Raw genomic sequence first — 21,738 nt, forward strand, 5'->3', positions numbered from 1 at the left:
TTGGCCTTTGCTCCGCCCCTAGCTGTTTTCAAAAGATAATGTCTACTATCTTTTCTGGCATCCCTGGAGTGGTCGTTTTTCTCAACGACATAGTGGTGCATGGACCAACACCTGCTATCCATGACCCACGTCTGACACAGGTACTGGACACTCTGGCCTCTCATAACCTCACACTGAATGGGGAGAAATGCATCTTCTCTGCATCTGAGGTGGAGTTTGTGGGGTTTCGCCTGACCCCAGAAGGACTTAGCCCTCTACACTCCAATGTGGAGGCCATCCAACAGCTGCCCACCTCGCCTCCTTTCTGGGCATGACGGCTTATTATCTGCGCTTCCTACCACAGTATTCTGCCACTACTGCCCCGCTCCGTCTACTCCTCAAGAAGGACGCCCCATGGACATGGACCCCGGCCTGTGCGGACACCATCGCACAGCTGAAGTCTCACTTTGACCCGTCCAGCCCAACTCTTCTCACATGTGATGCCTCAAACTTTGCAGTCGGGGCTGTGCTGTCTCAGCTCCATGATGGCATAGAGCGGCCGGTTGCGTTTGCCTCACGGGCCTTTAATTCAGCAGAGCAGAAGTACTCAGTGGAGGGGAGAAAGGCCCTGGCCTGCGTCTGGGCATGCGAGCGCTGGCACATATACTTGTATGGCCGTTCATTCACTCTCCGTACTGACCACCAAGTGCTCACAGCTCTGCTTGCTACATCCAGATCAGGACACAGGCCCCTGCGCATCCATCGCTGGTATGTTAGACTTCACCAGTATAACTTTACACTGCAGTAGACGCCAGGCCGAGAGAACCGAGCAGACCTACTGTCACACTCTACACCCACTCCGGCTACTTCTCCCTCAGCCACAGACTTCAATACGGACACAACAGACTCAGACACCTCCACTCTCCGCTGCAGGAGCTTCGGCAGGCCTCTGAGGAGGACTCAGTGCTGGCACAGCTCCGCTCCTCGGGGTGGCCTCCAGTCTCCAGCCTCCCTACAAGCCTGACTCCTTTTCACCGCTTTAAGAATGAGCTTTTCTGCTGGAACGATCACTGTGTGGCCCGGGGCCACCGCACAGTTGTACCCCTTGCCTTACGGGCCCCGGTGCTGGCCATGGCTCATGAAGGCCACCTGGGCGTCGTCAGGGTAAAGCAGCGGTGCCGAGAGGTGGTCTGGTGGCCAGGAATAGACGGGGACATCGAAGCCATGGTCAAGGACTGTACGGCGTGCCTGGTGAGTGGCAAGACGGGCCCTCCATCGGCCCCGCCCCTCCAGCCCCTGCAGTGGCCAGCAGGGCCCATACAGATGGACATTTGTGGTGAGCTCCATGGCGTCCCGCATCACCAACGCTTTCTCATCGTGGCCTAAGACCTCTACTCCAAATGGCCTGAGGCTGTCTCGGTAGGTTCAGTCACCACACACACGGTTATTGACTTTTTGGAGACACTGTTCACCCGCTGGGGCATGCCATCAGCAGTGACCACAGACAACGGCCCTCAATTCACTTCCACTGAGTTCACCTCTTTTCTCAGTGAGCGAGGTATCAGACACATACGCACTGCCTTCTACAACCCACAGGCGAATGGGGGGGTGGAACGCCTGAACCAGACACTGAAATATGATATCAGAGCTCACCTGGCAGAAGGCTTCCAATTCTCAGCAGCACTCCAGTGAACCCTCCTGCACTATCGAGCTACTCAACATTCCACTACAGAGAGTTCTCCAGCGCGCCTCATGCTGGGACGGGAGCTGTCATTGCCGTTGGATCACCTTCGAGCCCCTGCTTGCCCTCCATCAAGCGCACAACAGGGTGTGCAGCGGCAGTCATCCGGCCAACTGTGCGAAAGAGTCACAGCACAGCACACAGAATGAAGCAGCGCTTTGACCGTACCCACAGGGTCAAAACCCCGGCGTTCACCACCCTGGACTGGGTCAGGGTCCGGAGACCCACCCGGGCCGAACCAATGCAAGTGACTGAGCAGCTGGGCCCTGCTACTTTCCGCCTGTCTGACAGTACAAGGTGGCACCCCGCCGCCTCCGGAGAGTGCCGCCACCAAACGCAGCGGACCTGGAGGACAGACAGAACTCTAATGCAGGTCCCACCGGCCCTGACGACCCTGCCAGGCGACCGACTCGCGCCCGGGTCAGACCGGGCTATCTCGGGGACTATGTGGAGTAATAAGAGTGATGCTTTCATGTTTACATTGGTACTATGTTGACATTCCGTAGCACACCTACTTGGGCGAAGTGATTTGCAGGCAGCACCTGAAAAGCTCTAGTACTACTTCAAACCCCAAGGAGCATTGATTTCCCTGAATGAAAACATAGTTCCAACCAGTATAAGTATATAATTATTAGTATATATTATAAGTATATAAGTATATAATCTAATTGTTATAAGTATATTTACTCTTTTGATCCCGTGAGGGAAATTTGGTCTCTGCATTTATCCCAATCCGCGAATTAGTGAAACACTCAGCACACAGTGAACACACAGTGAGGTGAAGCACACACTACTCCCGGCGTAGTGAGCTGCCTGCTACAACAGCGGCGCTCGGGGAGCAGTGAGGGGTTAGGTGCCTTGCGCAAGGGCACTTCAGCCGTGCCTACTAGTCGGGGTTCGAACCGGCAACCCTCCGGTTGCAAGTCCGAAGCGCTAACCAGTAGGCCTAATGAGGAGGGTGGGACATGTCTCATGTCATGTTGGATCACATCCTGAGGGTCTAAGCTTTCAGAAAATATATGGTTTATATAGTTGAATCAGTTTTCCCTTCATGGTACAGACCAAAAATGTATTATGTGTACACTTTCTTCACCTAAATCCATAAAATCCCATTAATTTTAATGGGAAATTTACTTAAGTGGTCTACCACAGTGGGAATGAGTTTATTTCTTGTTAACATTATTTTCTTAACTCTCTGGGACTAAGGCTACAAGAAAATACCACTTTTTTTTTTTTTTGGGGGGGGGGGGGTCTTTTTTCTTTTAGTAAAACACAATAATCTCATGTCAAAGTCAGATAACTGACTTTTACCATAAATTGGTGCCTCAACCGTTTGGTAGAGGTTCATAAAAATTGAATGGGAGGGTCCTTTGAAAAAATAAATCACATATTTTTCATATTTTCATACAGCCTAAAAGATAAACAAAACAAAAATATTTTTCATAACTTTTATCATGGTGTGCCAGTTAAAGGGTTAAGTTAAGTTCCAGACATTGAGTTTGTAGTTGAGAAGATATGTTCATTCTGATTTGATCAATTTTGCCTTTGAAAAAAGATGCAAACTTATTACATTTATTAGTTAAGAGAAGTTCAGGTGCTAATTATGAAGGGGAGTTGTTAACTTCTCCACAGTTTAAAATCGCACACTATTGTTATTTGTACTTCTACTGATGATATTTGTCTTGCTTTGCATATTTCAGAATTATACTTGTGGAGCATGTCTTTATGGTCTTTATTTCATAGTGGATCTAAAGTTTGCATTTCCATTTTCTTTCTGTCTTTCTACATTCTCTTTTTAGGATTTTAACCATTTTGTTTCCATGGTGCTTTTTGTTTGTCCTAAACTGTCTTGAATTTTAATGGAGCAATATCATCCATAATATTTGCCATTTTTGAATTAAAATGATCCAGTATATCATCTACTGATTCTGACAGTTCACTAGATGTCTGTGAGTGCACTTGTGTGTTCATTTATGGGTCTCCTTTTTACAATCATATATCTGTTCTGAGTGTGTGGGGACATAGACACATTAAAGAACACACAGAAATGATCGGATAAGGCTATAGGTCTTTAACTGTTGTAGAGACATTGAGACCCTTTGTGATAACAAGGTCGAGGGCATGGCCAAGAGTGTGTGTTGGCCCCTGTACACGCTGTGTTAGGTTGAAGGTATAAAGTAGTGCAATTAATTCCTTAGCATAACCATTTTCAGGATTATCCAGATGCAAGTATAGATCCCCTGATAAGACAGTCAAACTCTATGCAGATGGTTGACAACACCTAACTCTTCAAGAAAGACTTTAGCTGAGTGTTTTGGAGGCCTGTAAGTCAGTAGTAAAATCTGAGAAGATTTAATGAGTGCACACATGTATTCAAATGATACAAAGTCACTCAATGATGATTGATCCCCCTCCTCTTTTATTTGTTCTGCAAACTTAGAAAGCTGAAATGGGGAGGCTGATTCGATGAGGGTAGTAGCACTGTTTGCTTGATCTAACCATGTCTCAGTTAAAAGTAGAAAATTGAGGTGTGTGCAGATAAGATCACTGATTAAAAATGATTTGTTTGAAAGAGATCTTACATTCAGTAGTGGTAGTTTTACTCGAAGTGTTGAGGCAATATAAACCGCAGGGGAGTTTTGTGGTTGTTGTGGTAGGCCTACATACAGTAGGAGATTGGAGTAGTTGGTTTACCCTGTAAGGTCAATGCTCTTGACTCGTCCTATTGCTAATCAATACACGAATAGAGAATGTCATGGGCCTACTGGGTCCCGACATGTTCTCAAAACTACTGTCAGTACCATTTCTATTGCAGGGACCCCGGAAATATCAAACAACCATTTTGCAATTTTGAGTTAATGATTTAATTCCTGCTGTTTTTGTCAGTATTGTCCACTGCACATTCCATGTTATGTCCCGGCTGACAATATGACTGCTGAGAAGATTCTTCTGAATGGGGAGGGGGTGACTTTTTTGGTGCTGTAAAGGTTGGGAAAACAGTTGAAGGTCTCGAGCTGATATAACACTGCCTGTCAGTTTGCAGAGGATCTGCTGATGGTATTGGGGTATTAAAAAGCTGCCTGGTTATTGGCATCAGTCTCTCTGGGTATTAGGATGACTTCTTTCCTGATAGCATCTCAGCAGCCTTGGTAAGTGATATAGATTTCTGCAGCACTCCAATATAGCCTATCCCCTCATGTTCATTTGTTCCAGTGGATGTGGCTGGACATTGTTGAGTGGGCTGTTTATGTTCCTCCAAGGTGTGGGCCCTACAGCAAGGGGGTTCCAGCATGACTCTGTTTCAGCTTGTGCAGTGTTTTGGTTTAGCTGAGTTGTTGATGTCTTGTTCTGTCTGTACGGCTACTGAGTGCTTATCAGAGGGTCGGCAGAAAGGCGATAGTTTTCAGTTAAGATTTTGGCCCCAATTCAATCCAAAGTAGTAAGACATCCCCTGTAATATGTTTATCCACCTGGCATTCATAAAATTATACAATCATGTTCATGCAGTTGTTAACTGTAGTGAATAAAAAATAACGACGGGTGGACAACCTTTAACTTAGTCAAGTTTCAGCCCCTTCACCGCAGACACCACGATTTGCCATAACATGGAGTGCTAATCGTCACCACACCCACCTACCCACATCTGAAGGGGTGCTTATGTTTAAGGTAAGACATGAAGTTGGCAACTGGCAATGGCTAGCTCACAGCCTACAAATGAAGACTTGAGATAAACATTATAAGATATAGAAATAACGACATTAAACGGATTCATTTCTTAAATAAATGTTTTATAGATCACATTCAAAGTTGTCATATTATATATATATAGGTTTTTCTTAAAAAAATATCCATCCATGCAACAACAAAAGGAAACTCTGGGGGGTGGGGGGAGGGGGTAATAGTCATTTCTCTACAGGTAAATATATCTAACTTCTCTGGAAAGATACAAATCTACCACAGATGAGGGCTTTTCCTTTTTATCTAAATCATTTGAACATGTGGACTCATTTCCCTTCAACCCCATTGCTGGATTATCATATGCTTGGCACATCTCTTCACTTCAACTGTAGGAACACTTTTTTTTGTCTTTCTCTCTTTTCATACAAACTGACTACTAAAAGCCCAAATTTTTTTTTTTTTTTTTTTTTAAAAGAAAACAAAATTCATCCTGAACCAACCAAGTACCTAATCAAATATTACTGTGGGGGTACCAAAATAACCTTTGCAGTTGGCTTAACCATCCACTCCTGGTCTCATTAAACTTTTAACATTATCTAGTAGTGCTAAATTGTATTCTAATAACAGCTTCCTACTGATAAAAATATCTCACTGCCCCATAATATTTTTGTGTCTTCATACAAGTTAAAACGTGAGCATATCTTCAATAAATAAGGACAGGGTCATAACTAGCACAGAAAGAAACATTTGCTTAATGTGGACTATGGTACAACGGCTGTTGTCCAGATCCATCCATTGATCCACTATGATCAGTGCAAATGAACAGCACTTCTTGAACAACAGCTGTACTGTAATGTATGGACCAAGTGAACTGCAAGAACCCTGTGGACTGGCCACTGTCTCTTGAAAGTCGGACATAGATTTAACTGAGTGCGCTTTTATATCAAGGCCATTACTGCAGACAAACATCGGTACGCTCACAAAGTGCTCTGAAGGAATACATATGGCCACTGTAAACTACTGCTGGAGTGTTCTGTGCAAGGGGTAGGAAATTAATGAGTCCACTTCTTAATATACCAACAGGATCAATGAATACAGTGTACAATGGCTCCAATAACACAGAGGACATCCTATGAGTGTCACAACAGGGGAAACATCCCAAAATTAGTGAGGACAAGGAACGCAGGCAAAACAAAAAAGAAAAGCTGTACGGGAGGAGATGGAGTTAAGTTCTCAATGTTTTTTTCTGTACATTTTGCTACATGTGCTGATGGAGGACAAGGACACTGAAATTGGTGTTATTAATTTATAGACAGTCCCTAAGCAATAACCCCAAAAGAACAAAATTGATGGAAAGAAAAATAAATTAAATCATGCCTTCCAATGTCTTACAGTGCAAATGGTATGGTATGAGGAGTACTTTCTCTTTGGATTTGACAAAAAAGTATTTTGTAACACAAGGGAGCCCAACCATAAGAAGCAGGATCAGGCGTGTGTATACATACACCCCCCCACACACACACTTAGAGGCAGGTCCACTACAATTACAAAAGGATGATAAAACCAAAAGCAATAAAAAGAAAAAGAGATGGCTGTCTCCAGAAGAACAGGCTAAACTGGAAAAGTAAACAACAACAAATGCAATGACAGCATTAAAATGGAATTGGATAAGATGGCTACAATAAAGCAAAGCAACATTAAAATAAATAAATGACCTGTTTATGTAATTCCCAAACAGACTGTGGGGTAATTTTTCCACTTAGTCTATAAAGTGGTGGGATAGGTTCACCTTCTTTTGGTTTCGTATAGAGGAACCTGGTAACCTCAGAACTCCCTTTACAATACAGCTCTTCTCATCCCAGGGAGGATGAGTGCTCTTCCACTGGCTTGCCCTGCTTGGTAATACTGCTATGGAGGATGATTTTTTCTTTTTTTTTCTAAGACCCCCACAGCCATCCAATGAAACTGCCTGAAAGTGTGATCACACAGACTTGTCCCAGCATACCAAACCCCACAGTGTAGCAGCAGGGCCTGACCCTAGACTTGCCCTGAGCTGTGGCTGTTTGGTGAATACACACCTACTTTACAATACTACAGCTTGGCCACATGGTGGCAACATGCCCTTCTCACATAGTGGGCCAAAGCTGTTCATATCCATCAGGGAGTAGGGACTGCAGCCTTTTTGTCCAGATTGCTGGCCCTCAGCATCATCCTCGCTTGTGGTGGCTGAGGAAAGAAAAGACGAAAGAGCCCTCCAGAGTCTGTTTAGCTGCATCCATGCAAAGCGGCTTCTCCCCATTTTTAATGTGCTTTTACATCTCACAGATGTCTCTTAGCGGTCAATGTCCAGTTCTTTAAGGTAACATCAAGGATAGGCTTTGTGAAGAGTCAAATTGAAGTTGAGGTTGGACATACAGAGGGAGTGAAGACTAGAGACAACGAACAAAATGCAGAAGGAAAGGTAAAAAAACACAGTTAATCAAGTGTAGAGGGCTGCTTATGTCAGTTACTTGCTCTCTTCACTGATGGCCTCCAGGATCTTGATGAGGCTTTCTAGTCCAAACACATAACCCCGATCAGGCCCATCATGCACCGTCTGGTCGTCTCGGAAGCCTTTAAAGGTACTGTGGGCAAAGTCTATCATTCGGACGTCCACGCTGGGGGGCTGTGGATGGGCTTGGCTGTCACAGAGGGGATGAGGGAGGGGGACCGGAGGCTCTTGAGGCCGTGAGAGGAGGTCTATAGGTAGTTGGGCACCTGGAGCAGCCTCCATGGGTTGTGGGGGGCCCTGTGGATTGTGGGGGAGCAACAGGCCCTGACTAGTGTCCTCATTATTGGCCAGGGCTTCAGCTTTGGTCCACACCTCAGCCTCCTTCCCCTCATATATGATAAGTAGTGAGCTGGAGTAAAAGCGGTATGAGGCCTGCCGCTCCAACACTGCCTTCAGACTACGTAGCTTGCTGAGAATGGGCTCAAACAGGTCCCGCCTCAACTGTGCACCATTGTGCATGAACTGGTAGAGAGCATGCCTGAATCCCTCAATGGACAAGCCGCGACCATAATATTTGTTTCTGCACAGATAATGTCCCGTATCCATCTGGTACACCTGCAAAGACGAGGGAAACATAAGAAGATAATGGAACACCCAGGAGGGGTACAAGAGACACAGAAATGCACAAGCACATTTAACTTCAATTGGGCATACTACCAAACACAGAGAGGCAGTCATAAGAAAATAAGAAAATATCTATCATGGTCAAAATCATAGTCAGGACCCCTGTAATTACAAAACAGGAAAGCCATTAGCTAGAGCTGCTTCCTCTGCAGGGAGGGTATATAACTTCTCTATACTCACTGTCGACAAAGTGCAAAGGGAAGCATAATGCTAAATGCTGATGTACATATTTAGCAGCAGATTATATACATTACGAGACAAATATGTAATCACACAAGACATCTGTTCAGTAAAAAATATATACTGATTTGACTACTGTAACAATGGCTCAGTGTCACATTTAAACAGCCCCACAGTGCTAACGATGCATTGGCCACATTTTAGGCCAGGAGCACACCTAGTGAATTTAATTGCAACACATTTACATCTATACACTAATATATTTGATATGCTGGTCATAAGGATGTGCTATAATAAAAACTGTACATGATACAAACTTTTCCCACATCACCCATTTGTGTAGCGGCCACCAGGTATGGTGTACTGCATCAGTGCTACAGTACCAATGCTAATGTCTCTCATAAATGGCAGGCTATTGTTTCATCCAAAATCTAAGACATGCATGGCTCACCTGCATACCACAGACCCGCACCCCCAGCGTTGCAGAGGTGCTCTGCTCACATTTCTTCATCTGCCGTGCTGCCTTCTCTTCTGATGCATCATCTCCATGTTGCCGGGTGCCCATTTTCAGGTCAAGGATGCAAGGATAGCTGAAGTGATGCACAACATTCTCCAACAAAAGGAATTCTGGGAGGAGTCAATGGTCAAGGAGTTTTGATTAATATGATTTTGATCAGCATGGTGGACAGCATGGCGTTTTGGTGGTGGTCTGCTTCTCATATGCACATCTGTCTCACTGATGGTGGTAGGCTAATGCAGTGTTTCTCAAACTTTTTATGTCATGCCATTGCAGTTATTAGCGGACAACCTTTTGCTATTTCTATGTTGTTCTACCGTGGTGTAATTGACTGTTACTTGCAAGCAGGTGCAACATTCAGTATGCAGATAGTCAGTTAGGTACCTAGGTAACTAACATCATGACATTTGATTTAAAATAGTTTACAATTTCAGCAATTTTTTTACTATTATTTAACAACAATAATAAAAAAAACTGAATATGGCTTTTTCCTGCGTATTATTTGCAGTTTGGGAAACGCTGGGCTGATGGAAAGAATGGTTTGCCTCAAAGGCGAGTGCAAAATGAGCTTTAGTAGACAGAACAGATGAATAAAATCTTGGCTTCTATTTGGTTGTTTTAATCTTCTGGCTATCCTGTCAAAACAATCTTGAACCAAGGTCAACAAGTTTAAGTGTGTTCCCACTTTCCTTTGCAATCATAAAATAAATTAGCCCTGCCACCAAGGTCAATATGTGGCAATTTATTTATTATTTATATGTGGTAATTTAACCCACCCCTTTTTTCATAAATACATAGCTTGTGGTTAAAAATGGCTAGCAATTGCAAACAAGTGCATTTACAGAAAGACTTTTTGATCTCTCTTTTTGTAATTCCATAAATCAAAAAATATTGTAGGTAGTCATTCATTTTTTCACCAAGGTTTTATGGATAAAATGTTTTTTGTTTTATTTTTTGAAAATGTAAAGCAGGATACTGTAGAGCTTCCTATCTTTGGATTCTGACCGCATCCGGCTAAGCTGTTGTTTGTGACAGCGTAGACTCCAAGGGTTGTGAGTAATCTTCTCTGAGATAAGGCCGCTGTTCCCATCCAGCATTTGGAATGGCACCTCTGAGTGCATCTGCAGTTCAAGTCGTGGGCTCTTCAATTCCTGCAAACTTCAGATCCAGAGTGTAAGAGAGGAAAGGGGATAGGTGGGGGAAGAAGAGAGAACGGGACAAAACATGTAATTTGCAGCTCTTTACTACAGCAAAATAATGTAACGTAATAATGTAATGTAAAGTTTAACCTGCAGCCTAGGCTACTTGCAGACTTGCTAGTTAAATTTGTTTAACCAATCAAAAATGTTGTGAGAACAATGTTTACATTACATGTTAAACTGTGCCCTGTAGGAAGGAATACTCTAGATGAGGTTATTTTGAAAGACTACATCATCGCTATTGTCTTGGAACACATGCCAGTTTAGGAGCAATTCATCTTTTATTCTCATATTACTAGCCACATATCCATGCCACCCCATACACACACAATATACAAGTACTACTTTTAATGTATTCTTTAAACTTGAGCTAGCTCTAGAGGCACAATGAATTTCATTACAATTCCTTTTTTGACTACATGACTACAAACTACTTGAACTTCATCAGTATAGGTTCAATTTAAAGTTCTCTGTTAAAGCATACAGTTGTAGCCTATACAGTTGTAGGGGTGGGCGATATATATCGTCTGCGATAATATCGTGATTGTAGTTTTAATGATGTGCAAATTTACATTATCGAGTAATTAAATTACTTATGGGGAAAAAACACTCAAAATCACGCATTGAAACCCCATACATTCACTAAATCCAGGAGGTGAATGCAAGAGAAGCCCCGTTGCAGCAGAGCAAGTGTCACATGATCGCTAGTGGGTCCACGTTGTCACACACAGGCCTAATGTTTATTTTGTGTAGCGAGATCAAGACGTGGCCTACTTGGGATTTTGTGCAGCTACTTCTGTTCACGTAACATTGATGAGACAGTCACATTTTTTCCTACATGGTATTATATGGAGAGAAAACACTTGCCTTTGAGTATTTTAATAGTCAGTTGTAAACAAAGAACTCTTCTCATGTAACCCTTTTGCAGTGTTGTATAAAGTACTAGAAAGCAATACTTGAGTAAAAGAACAAGTATCACACTAGAAAAAGAAAAAAGTGAAAGTTACCTTTTAGAATATTACTTAAGTAAAAGTCTTAAAGTATCTGATATATACTGTACTTAAGTAACAAAAGTAATTTTCTGATATTTAATGTACTTAAGTATTTGAAGTAAAAGTAAAAAGTAAAAAGCAAGCGGTTTTATTTTGAACTTTTATTGTGAACTTTATTTTGGCTTTCTTATAGTAAAGCATAAAGCATATTCAGGGTTCCCATATCTTCTTAATCTCACTCATCAAATCAAAATCACATTCTTTTCTAGGACTTTTCAGGGACAATTCTCTTAAGTTCAAAGAACAAACAGCATATTTTTAGAGCTGACATCAAAGAAAAAAAACAGAAACAAAAATGTCACTTTTGCATGAACTTCAGGTAAAAATGAAAAATAAATAACTTATTTCTTTAAAAAAAATGACCTGCTTGTAGGGAAAACATTTTGGTCATGTGGTACGAGCATTTCTAGGGCTTACTCCCCAGGTCACCATCTCACTCACACACACACACACACACACACACACACACACACACACACACACACACACACACACACACACACACACACACACACACACACACACACACACACACACACACACACACACACACACACACACACACACACACACACACACACACACACACACACACACACACACACACACACAGGCCACCTATGTCCAGCTACTAATATGCCAGTCATTTAGGGCTGTAACGATACACAAACCTCCCGATTCGGTTTGTATCACGATTTTTGACCCACGGTTCGATACGAATCTCGATTTTTTTATTTTTATTTATTTATTTATTTATTTTTGGGGGGGGGGGGGGGCTAGACATTTTATTAAATAACATTTTAACAGCCTCCCTTAGAACACCAGAGGATTACAATATAATATATCTATTATTTTATATCCTGATATAAAAATATTTTTCTGAATGACTGATATTTATGACAGCACACTTTATGCAGATTAGCCTATAGCCTAGGCCTACTATTTTTTATTACAACTCTACCTCTTTAATTCAGCTGTCTGGTTGAAGCCTGGAAACATTGTAAACAAAGTAGCATATAGCTTAGCCTATCATAGTCTACTGATTGGACTGTTCAGTTTCCCCATGTGTGTTTAAGTTTCAAGGTAATACTTGTTCTCCTTGGGACAGGCCCTTTTGGGAAACGTTGGTATTGAGATGATCAGTCAACTTCAATGCAAGAGTTTTAAACAAATATGTGCAGCATGCTAATGATGCTAAGCGGATTTAATAGTAATTTAGCTAGTCGTCTATGCGTCCTTGCTTTCACGATTGTGAATGTTTTATTTAAGTTGCGCGTGTTCATTGAGCAGGAGAGGGAGGGAGAGTGAGAGGGAGGGAGCGCGAGAGGGAGGGAGCGCGAGAGAGAGCGGGGCAAGGAGAGGGGGTTTACTTCTATACTGTTTGGTAAAGTTGCACACATAGTCTACAATGAAAGCAAGGAGAGGTATGAAATTATTATTTATTTATTTATTTGTTTTTGGACAACGTAGGCTACCGATAAGTAAAGCGGGAGTTGTGGGTTGCTTTTGCGGCCGCATAAGCTGCAAAGCACTGCGTGAAACACTAGAAAGTGTGTGTCGCGATTCTGCCTTTTCACACCGCGACACAGTATCGTGGATATGAATGTCGCGATTTCTGTTTCAAATCTTAAATCGTTACAGCCCTACAGTCATTAGTTGAAACTGAAAAGGTGTCTGTTCATCTTCAAAAGCTGGTTTTCAAAGTTGCCAGAATTCAGTGCTTGGGAGTTTCAGGCCCAAGACCGGCCCACGTTTTCCATAGTGGTGGAAATTGGATAAATGAAGCAACATTTCAGCTCTTACTATCCTGTAGTTCTTATTAGTACCATGGTTCAACAAATGTTTAAAGGTTATATAATAACCTAATATAAAAAAAAATAATAATATTCAACTAAGAAGTTAACAAAAAATATTCCACTATTCCACAAGTTAACAAAAACAGAAAGAAAGAAAGAAAGCCTTTGAAATCCCACGCTTCCACAAAGAGAAAACTTTTTGGAAAAGACGGGCTATATGGACCCAACCAAATCTTTTTGGGAGGGGAGAACTCCCTCACATAGGTTACAACCCATGCAGAGGCATTGCATTGGTGTCATGCACAGAATGCAGAACGTGTCCTACTTTAAGAAAAGATAGGCTAACGTGACAAATGTCAATATTGTTTTCCTCGACCGGCCCAAAAGTGAAGCGGCCCACCGGGAATTCTCCCGATTTCCCACCCTGGGCCTGATTCAGTCTTACTCTTCTTGGACTGAAGACAAGTCCTGCGATGCTAAATAGCCTTTCACAGGCCGCTGAGGCAGGTAGCGGAGTGTTCAGCTTCACAGAAAGCTGCCAATGTACAGAAACATTCCTTGCAAATACGGCCACAGGTGTATGACGTTATCTTCACCACTACCCTGTTCACAGAGTTCACCACTATCGTCGGGGTGGTCGTCTATGATAACGGGAGGTCCTCCAGTAGGTGCTCGTGCTTCCATGGCAGTTTCAGTTGTGCGTCCTCCTCCTTTAGCAACAAACAAGCGCTGAAATAGAGTGCGGAGTGTGCGTAATGCAATCTAGGAGCAGTGATTCGCCAAACCTTCCTTATTGCAGTCGCACACATTTCTTCTAATTTTATGTTTTATGTTTTAGTAACGAGTAACGAAGATGCTTAGTGGAAATATAACGGAGTAAAAGTATACATTTTATCTAGGAAATGTAGTGGAGTAAAAGTGAAAGTTGACATAAATTTAAATAGCGAAGTAAAGTAAAGATACGTGAAATTTCTACTTAAGTACAGTAACGAAGTATTTGTACTCCGTTACATTACAACACTGCCCTTTTGTAAATGGACTGAAGTTCGCTCTAAATATCTACGTGTATCGATTATGCTAACTGTATGTAACTGTGCATCTCTATGGGATTTCTCAAATACATTAGCCATAAGCTAACGCATTAGTTTCTATTCTGTAACTTGGAATGCTTTCTCTTAAACAAAATATTGAAGGAAATAACCGACAGGGTTGGGTAGTAACGGATTACATGTAATCTGGATTACGTAATCTGATTACAAAAATCAAGTAACTATAATCAGCCCATTACAATAAAAAAATTGTGTAATCAGATCACAGTTACATTGTTGGGGATTACCTGATTACATTTTATCATGCAAACAATGCAACTTTTTTATGATAGTAAGTTAAAAGATAGCCAGGCTAACTTATTTACTAACTTATTTACTATTGGGGCAGGTCTCTCGGCACACTGCCTGATCTTTTCCTCCTAATCTTAAAGGTAAACTATGCAGTATTGGCAATTTCCTTACTGTTTTCTCAGTTTTTGCTTCTTTTTCGCTGGCTCTGTCATGACGAATGTCTGAAAAACTCCATTGCTACAGGAATGCTTTACTCAGAGCAAAGAGATTTCTTAGATGTAATGAAATAATAAAGAGAAAAATAGAATGAGAATTCTTTCATCAATTAGGTGGTGGTGTCTTTTACATAAGGGACATATTTATTGAAGTAATCTAAAAGTAATCCTAAAGTAATCAGATTACGTTACATATTTTTGGTAATCCAACTGATTACGTTACTGATTACAAAAATTGCCATGTAATTTGTAGTCAGTAATGGATTACATTTCAAAGTAATCTGACCCAACCCTGATAACCGAGATGTACTCTGTTGGTCTGCTTAGTTTTACAGTGAATCCTAAGTAAAGGTTTTTGAAAGGAACTTCAGCTTCAGACTTTCTCTTGGGAAACTGTTAGGCCTAGTCATCTTCTCTAATGTAGCTGGCTAGACCATGTCATTGCCACACACACAAGTGGGGGCAAAATTGGAAATGTGTTATATAGTCCATGAGCCACAGGGGGTCGTCACTACCACTTGGGGGGGGGGGCAAATTCTCACTATATTTTTCTGAAAGCTACATATCTCTGGAGTATAAAATGGTATGATAGCAAGTTGGATCTTGTAGCTTTGTGGCTGTACAGGCCTTCAAAGTTGACCTCTGATTTGAAAAAAAGGAAATTCCGCCTATTGTCTTTTTTTGTTAAAACACTCATAAGAGCCCAGAAAATAATCCAAATCTTATTATTACTGATGCATATGTGGTGTTTGATGTTGGCATAAATATTTTGACTCATTACGTGATTTTGCTCTTCATTTTGGTTGATAAAATTCAAGATTTATGTGCAAAAAAAAGCTAATTTGAGTTTTCAGAGCAACATGTTATGGCAATACCTGAATGCAGACCTTATTGATCATGACTATTCTACCTTCCTTACTTTCAATTGTGAGTTGAAATTAATGTTAAATGATGACATACATAGGTCTGCAGTACAAATGTTTTTTTTTTAATTGTAGCTGAAACGAGTACAAAGGATCTTTAATCTATTCATTGAATTCATCGTCAGAACAGGAGCAGAACAGATGCCATCTCTATGGCACTTCACTCTGCCCTGTCCCACCTTGACAATAGCAACTATGCTATGCAGCTATGTAAGAATGCTGTTCATTGACTTCAGCTCAGCGTTCAACACCATCATCCCCTCCAAACTGATCACCAAACTTAGTGAACTGGGCATCAATACCTCCCTCTGTAACCTGATTCTGGACTACTTGTATTGCATTCATTGTGTCTACACTCGAGATAAATAGGTTTGGTTTTTCTTTTATCACATACACATATATTGGTAGATGTTTTTTCTTTACTTTGACATGTTTCGACGTATATTTCTATCTTCATCAGAAGGTCACATGGTGGAGTAGTGTGACGCGTTTTTATCAGCTGATGTTGTTACAGAGGTGTGATCCACCTGTCAGTTTTTTGACAGGTGGACCACACCTCCTGCTGTCAGTCCGCAGCCCCCCAGGACGGCACTCCAGGTATGGGAGAGCATATATGCTCACTCATCTCTGTTCATCGTCTTGGGCTCCACTTTCTTATTTTAATCGCCTCCTTTATCCAGCGGTGGTATCGGTTGTTCTCCTGCTTAATGACTCTGGCATGCAGGAGGTGTGGTCCACCTGTCAAAAAACTGACAGGTGGATCACACCTCCATAACAACATCAGCTGATAAAAACGTGTCACACTACTCCACCGTGTGACCTTCTGATGAAGACGGAAGTATACATCGAAACATGGCAAGGTAAAGAAAAAACATCTACCAATATATGTGTATGTGATAAAAGAAAAAACAAACTTATGGATTCTGGACTTCCTAACCAACAGACCTCAGTCTGTTAGGTTAGATAATCGCACCTGGATGTGTGCTGAGCCCTCTTCTCTACTCCCTCTTCACCTACGACTTCACACCTGTACATGGCTCTAACACCATTGTCAAGTTTGCAGATGACACTACGGTGATTGGGCTCATCAGCAATAACGATGAGACGGCCTACAGGGAGGAGGTCCAGCACCTAACATCGTGGTGCACTGATAACAACCTGGCTCTCAACACCAAGAAGACCAAAGAGCTCATTGTGGACTTCAGGAGGTCTAAAGCTAGCACACACACACCCATTCTCGTCAACAGGACTGAGGTGGAGCATGTCACCAGCTTCAAGTTTCTGGGTGTCCACATCTCTGAGGACCTCTCTTGGACCCTCAACACCTCTACCCTGATCAAAAAGGCTCACCAGCGTCTCTTCTTTCTGAGGTCCATCTGTCTCCTCAGATCTTGGTGAACGTCTACCGCTGCAACATCGAGAGCATCATCACCAACTGTGTCACAGTTTGGTATGGCAACTGCTCTGCCCACGACCGGAAAGCACTGCAGAGGGTGGTGAAAACTGCTCAACACATCACCGGTTCCTCACTCCCCTCCATCGAGGCCATCCAGGGCAAGCGATGCTTGCGTAAGGCGCGCATCATCAAAGACTGTTCTCACCCCAACCACAGACTGTTCACCCCACTCCCCTCCGGGAGGCGTTACAGGTCTCTCCGCATCCGAACCAGCAGGTTCAGAGGAAGCTTCTTTCCTGCTGCTGTTACCCTACTGAACTCTAGCTTTGCATCCCGGTGACATCCAACAAATTAAGCCACCATCACCCCCTGCCCCGCCCCCGCCTGATGTCTCCTTGCCTGTGCCTGTTGAGGTGTCCACGACCATGGCAACCTTGACAGGGACAACAAGGAGGCGGACATCCCCTAGCCCCCCCCCCCCACAACTGCACTACCCTATCCCACCCATCTATCCCATCCATCTATTTATTTACAAACGTACATACTGTAATTACACTTATACTGTACATAGCCATATTCTACTGCTTTTCATCCTGCACATACACTTATTATTAATACTATTGTAATGTTACTGTTTCTGCACTACAATGGTACTGTTACCACACTGCACATAGTTGTACATACTGTACATATCTGTCTATATGGTTCATACTAAATATCCATATTTATTCAGTTTTTCTGTAATATATTTATCTGTTAATACACTGCATATATCTATATTGTTCTTACTACTACTATAATGGTACCGCCACTACATTGCACATACCTGTACATGTTGTTCATACATTGTTCATATTACAGTACATAGCCATATTTATTCTGCTCTTATAAGGTAACTGCTAATACACTGCACATATTTATATTTAATTTTTGCTACTCTAAACCACCTTCTGCAAAACAACTGTATACTACTGTCTACACTGCACTATATTTCTTGTCCTGTCTATGCACCACCTGCCTATACTGTGTATATCACATTGCACTTTTCTGCTTTTTTGCACTTCTGGTTAGACGCAAACTGCATTTCGTTGTCTCTGTATTTGTTCTCTGCATAATGACAATAAATCTAATCTAATTTAATCTAAAAAATGATCTGCCTCTGCTTTGCCTCTTTACGGATCATGCTATGAATAGCAGCAGCAATGTCTGCATAAGTTGAGACATTGTTATTGACCTTCTGGACCAGAGACATTCCATCAATGATTGTTGCTGTATTATATTAATCTGTTAGATTATCTGATAGTGATGCAAGTTTCTGCAAATGCTTTGCAAGTGCTGCTTTAGAGATTTTCCTTGGGGTCCCCTCAGGTGTCGCCAAGGTCCAAGAGGGTGACAAAAGACTTCTCTCATGTCCAGTCTTTAACATGATGATCTTGCCATGATCCTGTGTTTTCTTTTTTGACTCATGCTCGTAACTGTCTTTAATTTTTGCTTTGTCAATGTATCATGGAATTTGTGCTTATAGTAGGGGGGGACTATGTGTCTAATTTGGGGACTTGTGGGATTCGCATGTTAATTTTTGGAGAGTATTATATCTTTGTTCTAGGGCCCGCTAGATGGTTTAATCCGGCCCAGACTTGTAGAGAATAAAAATCTCTAGCCCATTCCTGTGAGGAGTTATGAATTTTCAAAGAAATAACCAAAATGCTCAATTCAGCCGCTAGGCGCAGCCAAAAAACAAAAAAAAAGTTCGGAGTTGACTGGTCCTGTGCTGTCAGTTTGGCTACATTGTCGGGAGAAAAGCAGGCGTTGCGACAAAATTCAGAGACAAAGTGCAGCCTGCAAACGGAGGACAAGATGTTTGGGCATTTTATTGTATTTTGCACCAGGAAGTGTTGTGTTGTAAAACACTAAACTTGGATCATGTTAAAGTGTGGTTGTGCAAACTGTAAATTTAATCAGGTCGCGAGGTCTGACTCACCGTCAGTTTGACTGTTTTCTTAGTGATAATGGCATTCTGTCTGGCTTACCATACCACGCTGTAGTACGGTGGTTAAGCCGAGGTGCCGTACTCAAGCGTTTCTTTGAACTACGAGAGGAAATTGGACAGTTCTTGGAGAAAAAAGGCAGACCAGTAGCAATTTAAATGCCCGGAATGGGTGCAGGATCTGGCCTTTATGGTGGATAGCCTATTACACAGCACCACCACCTAGCCTACAAAATTATTTGATCTGATGTAACCTAATCGTATCAGTTGATCGTATTGCTCATGCACTGCTAACTTATGTTTGTTAAATTCATTTTATTTTTCATACATTTGCACATTTACATTTTTAAGGCAGGATGTTAACTTTCTTCATAGCTCCCACTTGAGTTTAGTGTGGTGAGTTGGTTCAGGTGGTCAGATGCATGGTGAAATGCATTTTATTTCAATTTCAATTTATTTGCTTAGGGGGATAGCCCCTTGAGATAAGATATCTCGTTTTCGTTTTTCGAGGTTTTCATTGGCCTCTCTGGATAAATGTGTAATAATCTAATATATCCCTTGTGATTATGTAGGGATCAAAGGTCAAATTCAGAAAAGGTCAAATTAGGTTTTTTGTCCATAAACCTCACATTGCTGGTATTATAGGGTTTGGTGCCAAAAAGCAAAGATATTCTACAAGGTAGTGTGCAAAAGTGGACCACATAAACAATACAACATTATAAAACATTTTTAGGCTGATAATTGATCTCTTTAACAAGAAATTGTCCGCTTAAAAAAAGAATACTTCAATATCAATTCATGCCTATTAGTGTGCTTGAGTGTAGGCCTAGCCTGCTCTGCCAGTTCTTGTCTACACCCATTCAGAGCACAAAGTGCAGAGATCTCTGTTAAATCAAGTTTAATAGACTTTTACATAGCTAGTATCAGCTGAAGTCTGTAAGGCCTTCAGTAGCCTATGTAAGTGTGAAGAAAAGAAAGGGTCGTCAAATGAAAAGTAGTTTGTTGGTGCGCACATCCAAGGCAGGTGCTGGACAAAAAGTGCTAAGCTATCAAAAGGAAAAAAGGTAGATTGTCCGCATACTTGCTCCCATCAGGAATTTGTATTGATTTATTCACCCGTGTGTAACGTTTTGAGCTTATACGCTCTTCATCAGACTTGAATATCAGTCAGACTGTCGCCATATTTAAACAAGTACAAAAGGTCACATGACCCATCAGAGTGATAGGCTATAACTACATAGATTTACAAAACATTTATATACATATATACACAATGTCATAATATCTACAAAAAGCATGTACTTATAGAAAAACATTTATATAATATACTTTATATATATATATATATTTTTTTTTTTTTATAAATAAGTACAAGCTTCCACCCTATCAGAATACTTGGCTGTGTATCAGGCCGCATTAGGCCATCATAATAAGTAAACATGATATTGGCGTCTATTCAGTCTACAGGTTACTAATCATACACTTATATAAAGGAGACTACATTCACATTTATAAAATATAATATATAGGCCTGTCGCGATATTCAATAAATCAATTAATCGCATGATAATTAAAATTAGCTCGATAATTTTTCTGGCCGCGATAAATGCCATTTGCTTGTTTGTTTTCCTCGTCTCTCTCTCTCCCTCTCTCGGGTCCTTAGAGTAACGATGAGTGAACCCTCATGTCAGTCACTTGTCAGTCGCATGGTGTGTGGGGAGGCGGGACTACTGGCGTATCCTACCACAGAGTGCAGCTAAAAAGCCGCGTGAGAAGTATACCGGTAGGCACTAGGCAGAGAGAAAGCTAGTTGCGAGTTCCAGTAGGCTACGCCTAATAAAGACAAAAAAGATGGAATTGTTTCTAAGCCAAACGCGACAGCTGCAGTGTGGGAGCATTTCGGATTTAAACCGAATGCCCGTGGTGAACCACTGAACACGTGCGAGTCGGTGTGTCGCATTTGTTGGAAAACAGTCGCAATTAAAAGCGGCAACACAACAAACATGCATATGGATCTAAAACACAATCATCCGCTGCAGTTTTCCCAGTTGGGGGAAAAAAAACACAACAAGTGGGCCGTCTTCCTCTTCCCGAGGAAAATTCTCAGAACGACAATATTATCGCTTATCGCAATAATTTCTGAGACAATTTATCGTCCAGCAAAATTTGTTATCGTGACAGGCCTAATAATATATAACCATATCCAAATATCAATTCACACAGTCGAGTCGAGACACATAATCAGTTACAGAAAGGGCCTAATACTGAAGTCTTCATTTAACCCTTTAGGTGCCATTGTATCCAGTGTGTAAATCCAGTACAGTTCACGTTTAAGAAGTAGTGTCAATATGCCCCCCCCCCCCCCCCCCCCCCCCTCCGGGGACTCTTAATAGATTATATTCCGATGTATTTTAGAGCACATTATTGTCTGATATTCAAGTCTGAGTGTATAAGCTCGAAACGTTACACACGGGTGAATAAGTCAATACAAATTCCTGATGGGAGCAAGTGTGTGGACAATCCACCTTTTTTCCTTAAGAAAAGAAAGGGTAAAAGGATC

The 21,738-nt window shown here is 41.8% G+C and overlaps 1 protein-coding gene across 2 annotated transcripts in view; it reads right to left on the bottom strand.

The window, feature by feature from the left end:
- Positions 1 to 5,487: 5,487 nt before the first annotated feature.
- ip6k1 (inositol hexakisphosphate kinase 1) overlaps positions 5,488 to 21,738 on the bottom strand; it is a 52,988-nt gene continuing 36,737 nt past the window's right edge. For both annotated transcript variants that reach the window (XM_076268487.1, XM_076268486.1), the window contains exons 4-6: positions 10,247 to 10,428; positions 9,205 to 9,380; positions 5,488 to 8,504 (exon numbers count right to left, since the gene is read on the bottom strand). In XM_076268487.1, the coding sequence (XP_076124602.1) occupies positions 7,905 to 8,504; positions 9,205 to 9,380; positions 10,247 to 10,428 (958 nt within the window). In that variant the 3' untranslated portion in view covers positions 5,488 to 7,904. The remainder of the gene's footprint in view (positions 8,505 to 9,204; positions 9,381 to 10,246; positions 10,429 to 21,738) is intronic.

This window comes from Alosa pseudoharengus, unplaced genomic scaffold (assembly GCF_046254945.1).
Source record: "Alosa pseudoharengus isolate Yale_2024_CS ecotype anadromous, Long Island Sound unplaced genomic scaffold, YU_APseudo_1.1 YU_APseudo_1.1_scf_5, whole genome shotgun sequence".
NCBI lineage: Eukaryota > Metazoa > Chordata > Actinopteri > Clupeiformes > Clupeidae > Alosa > Alosa pseudoharengus.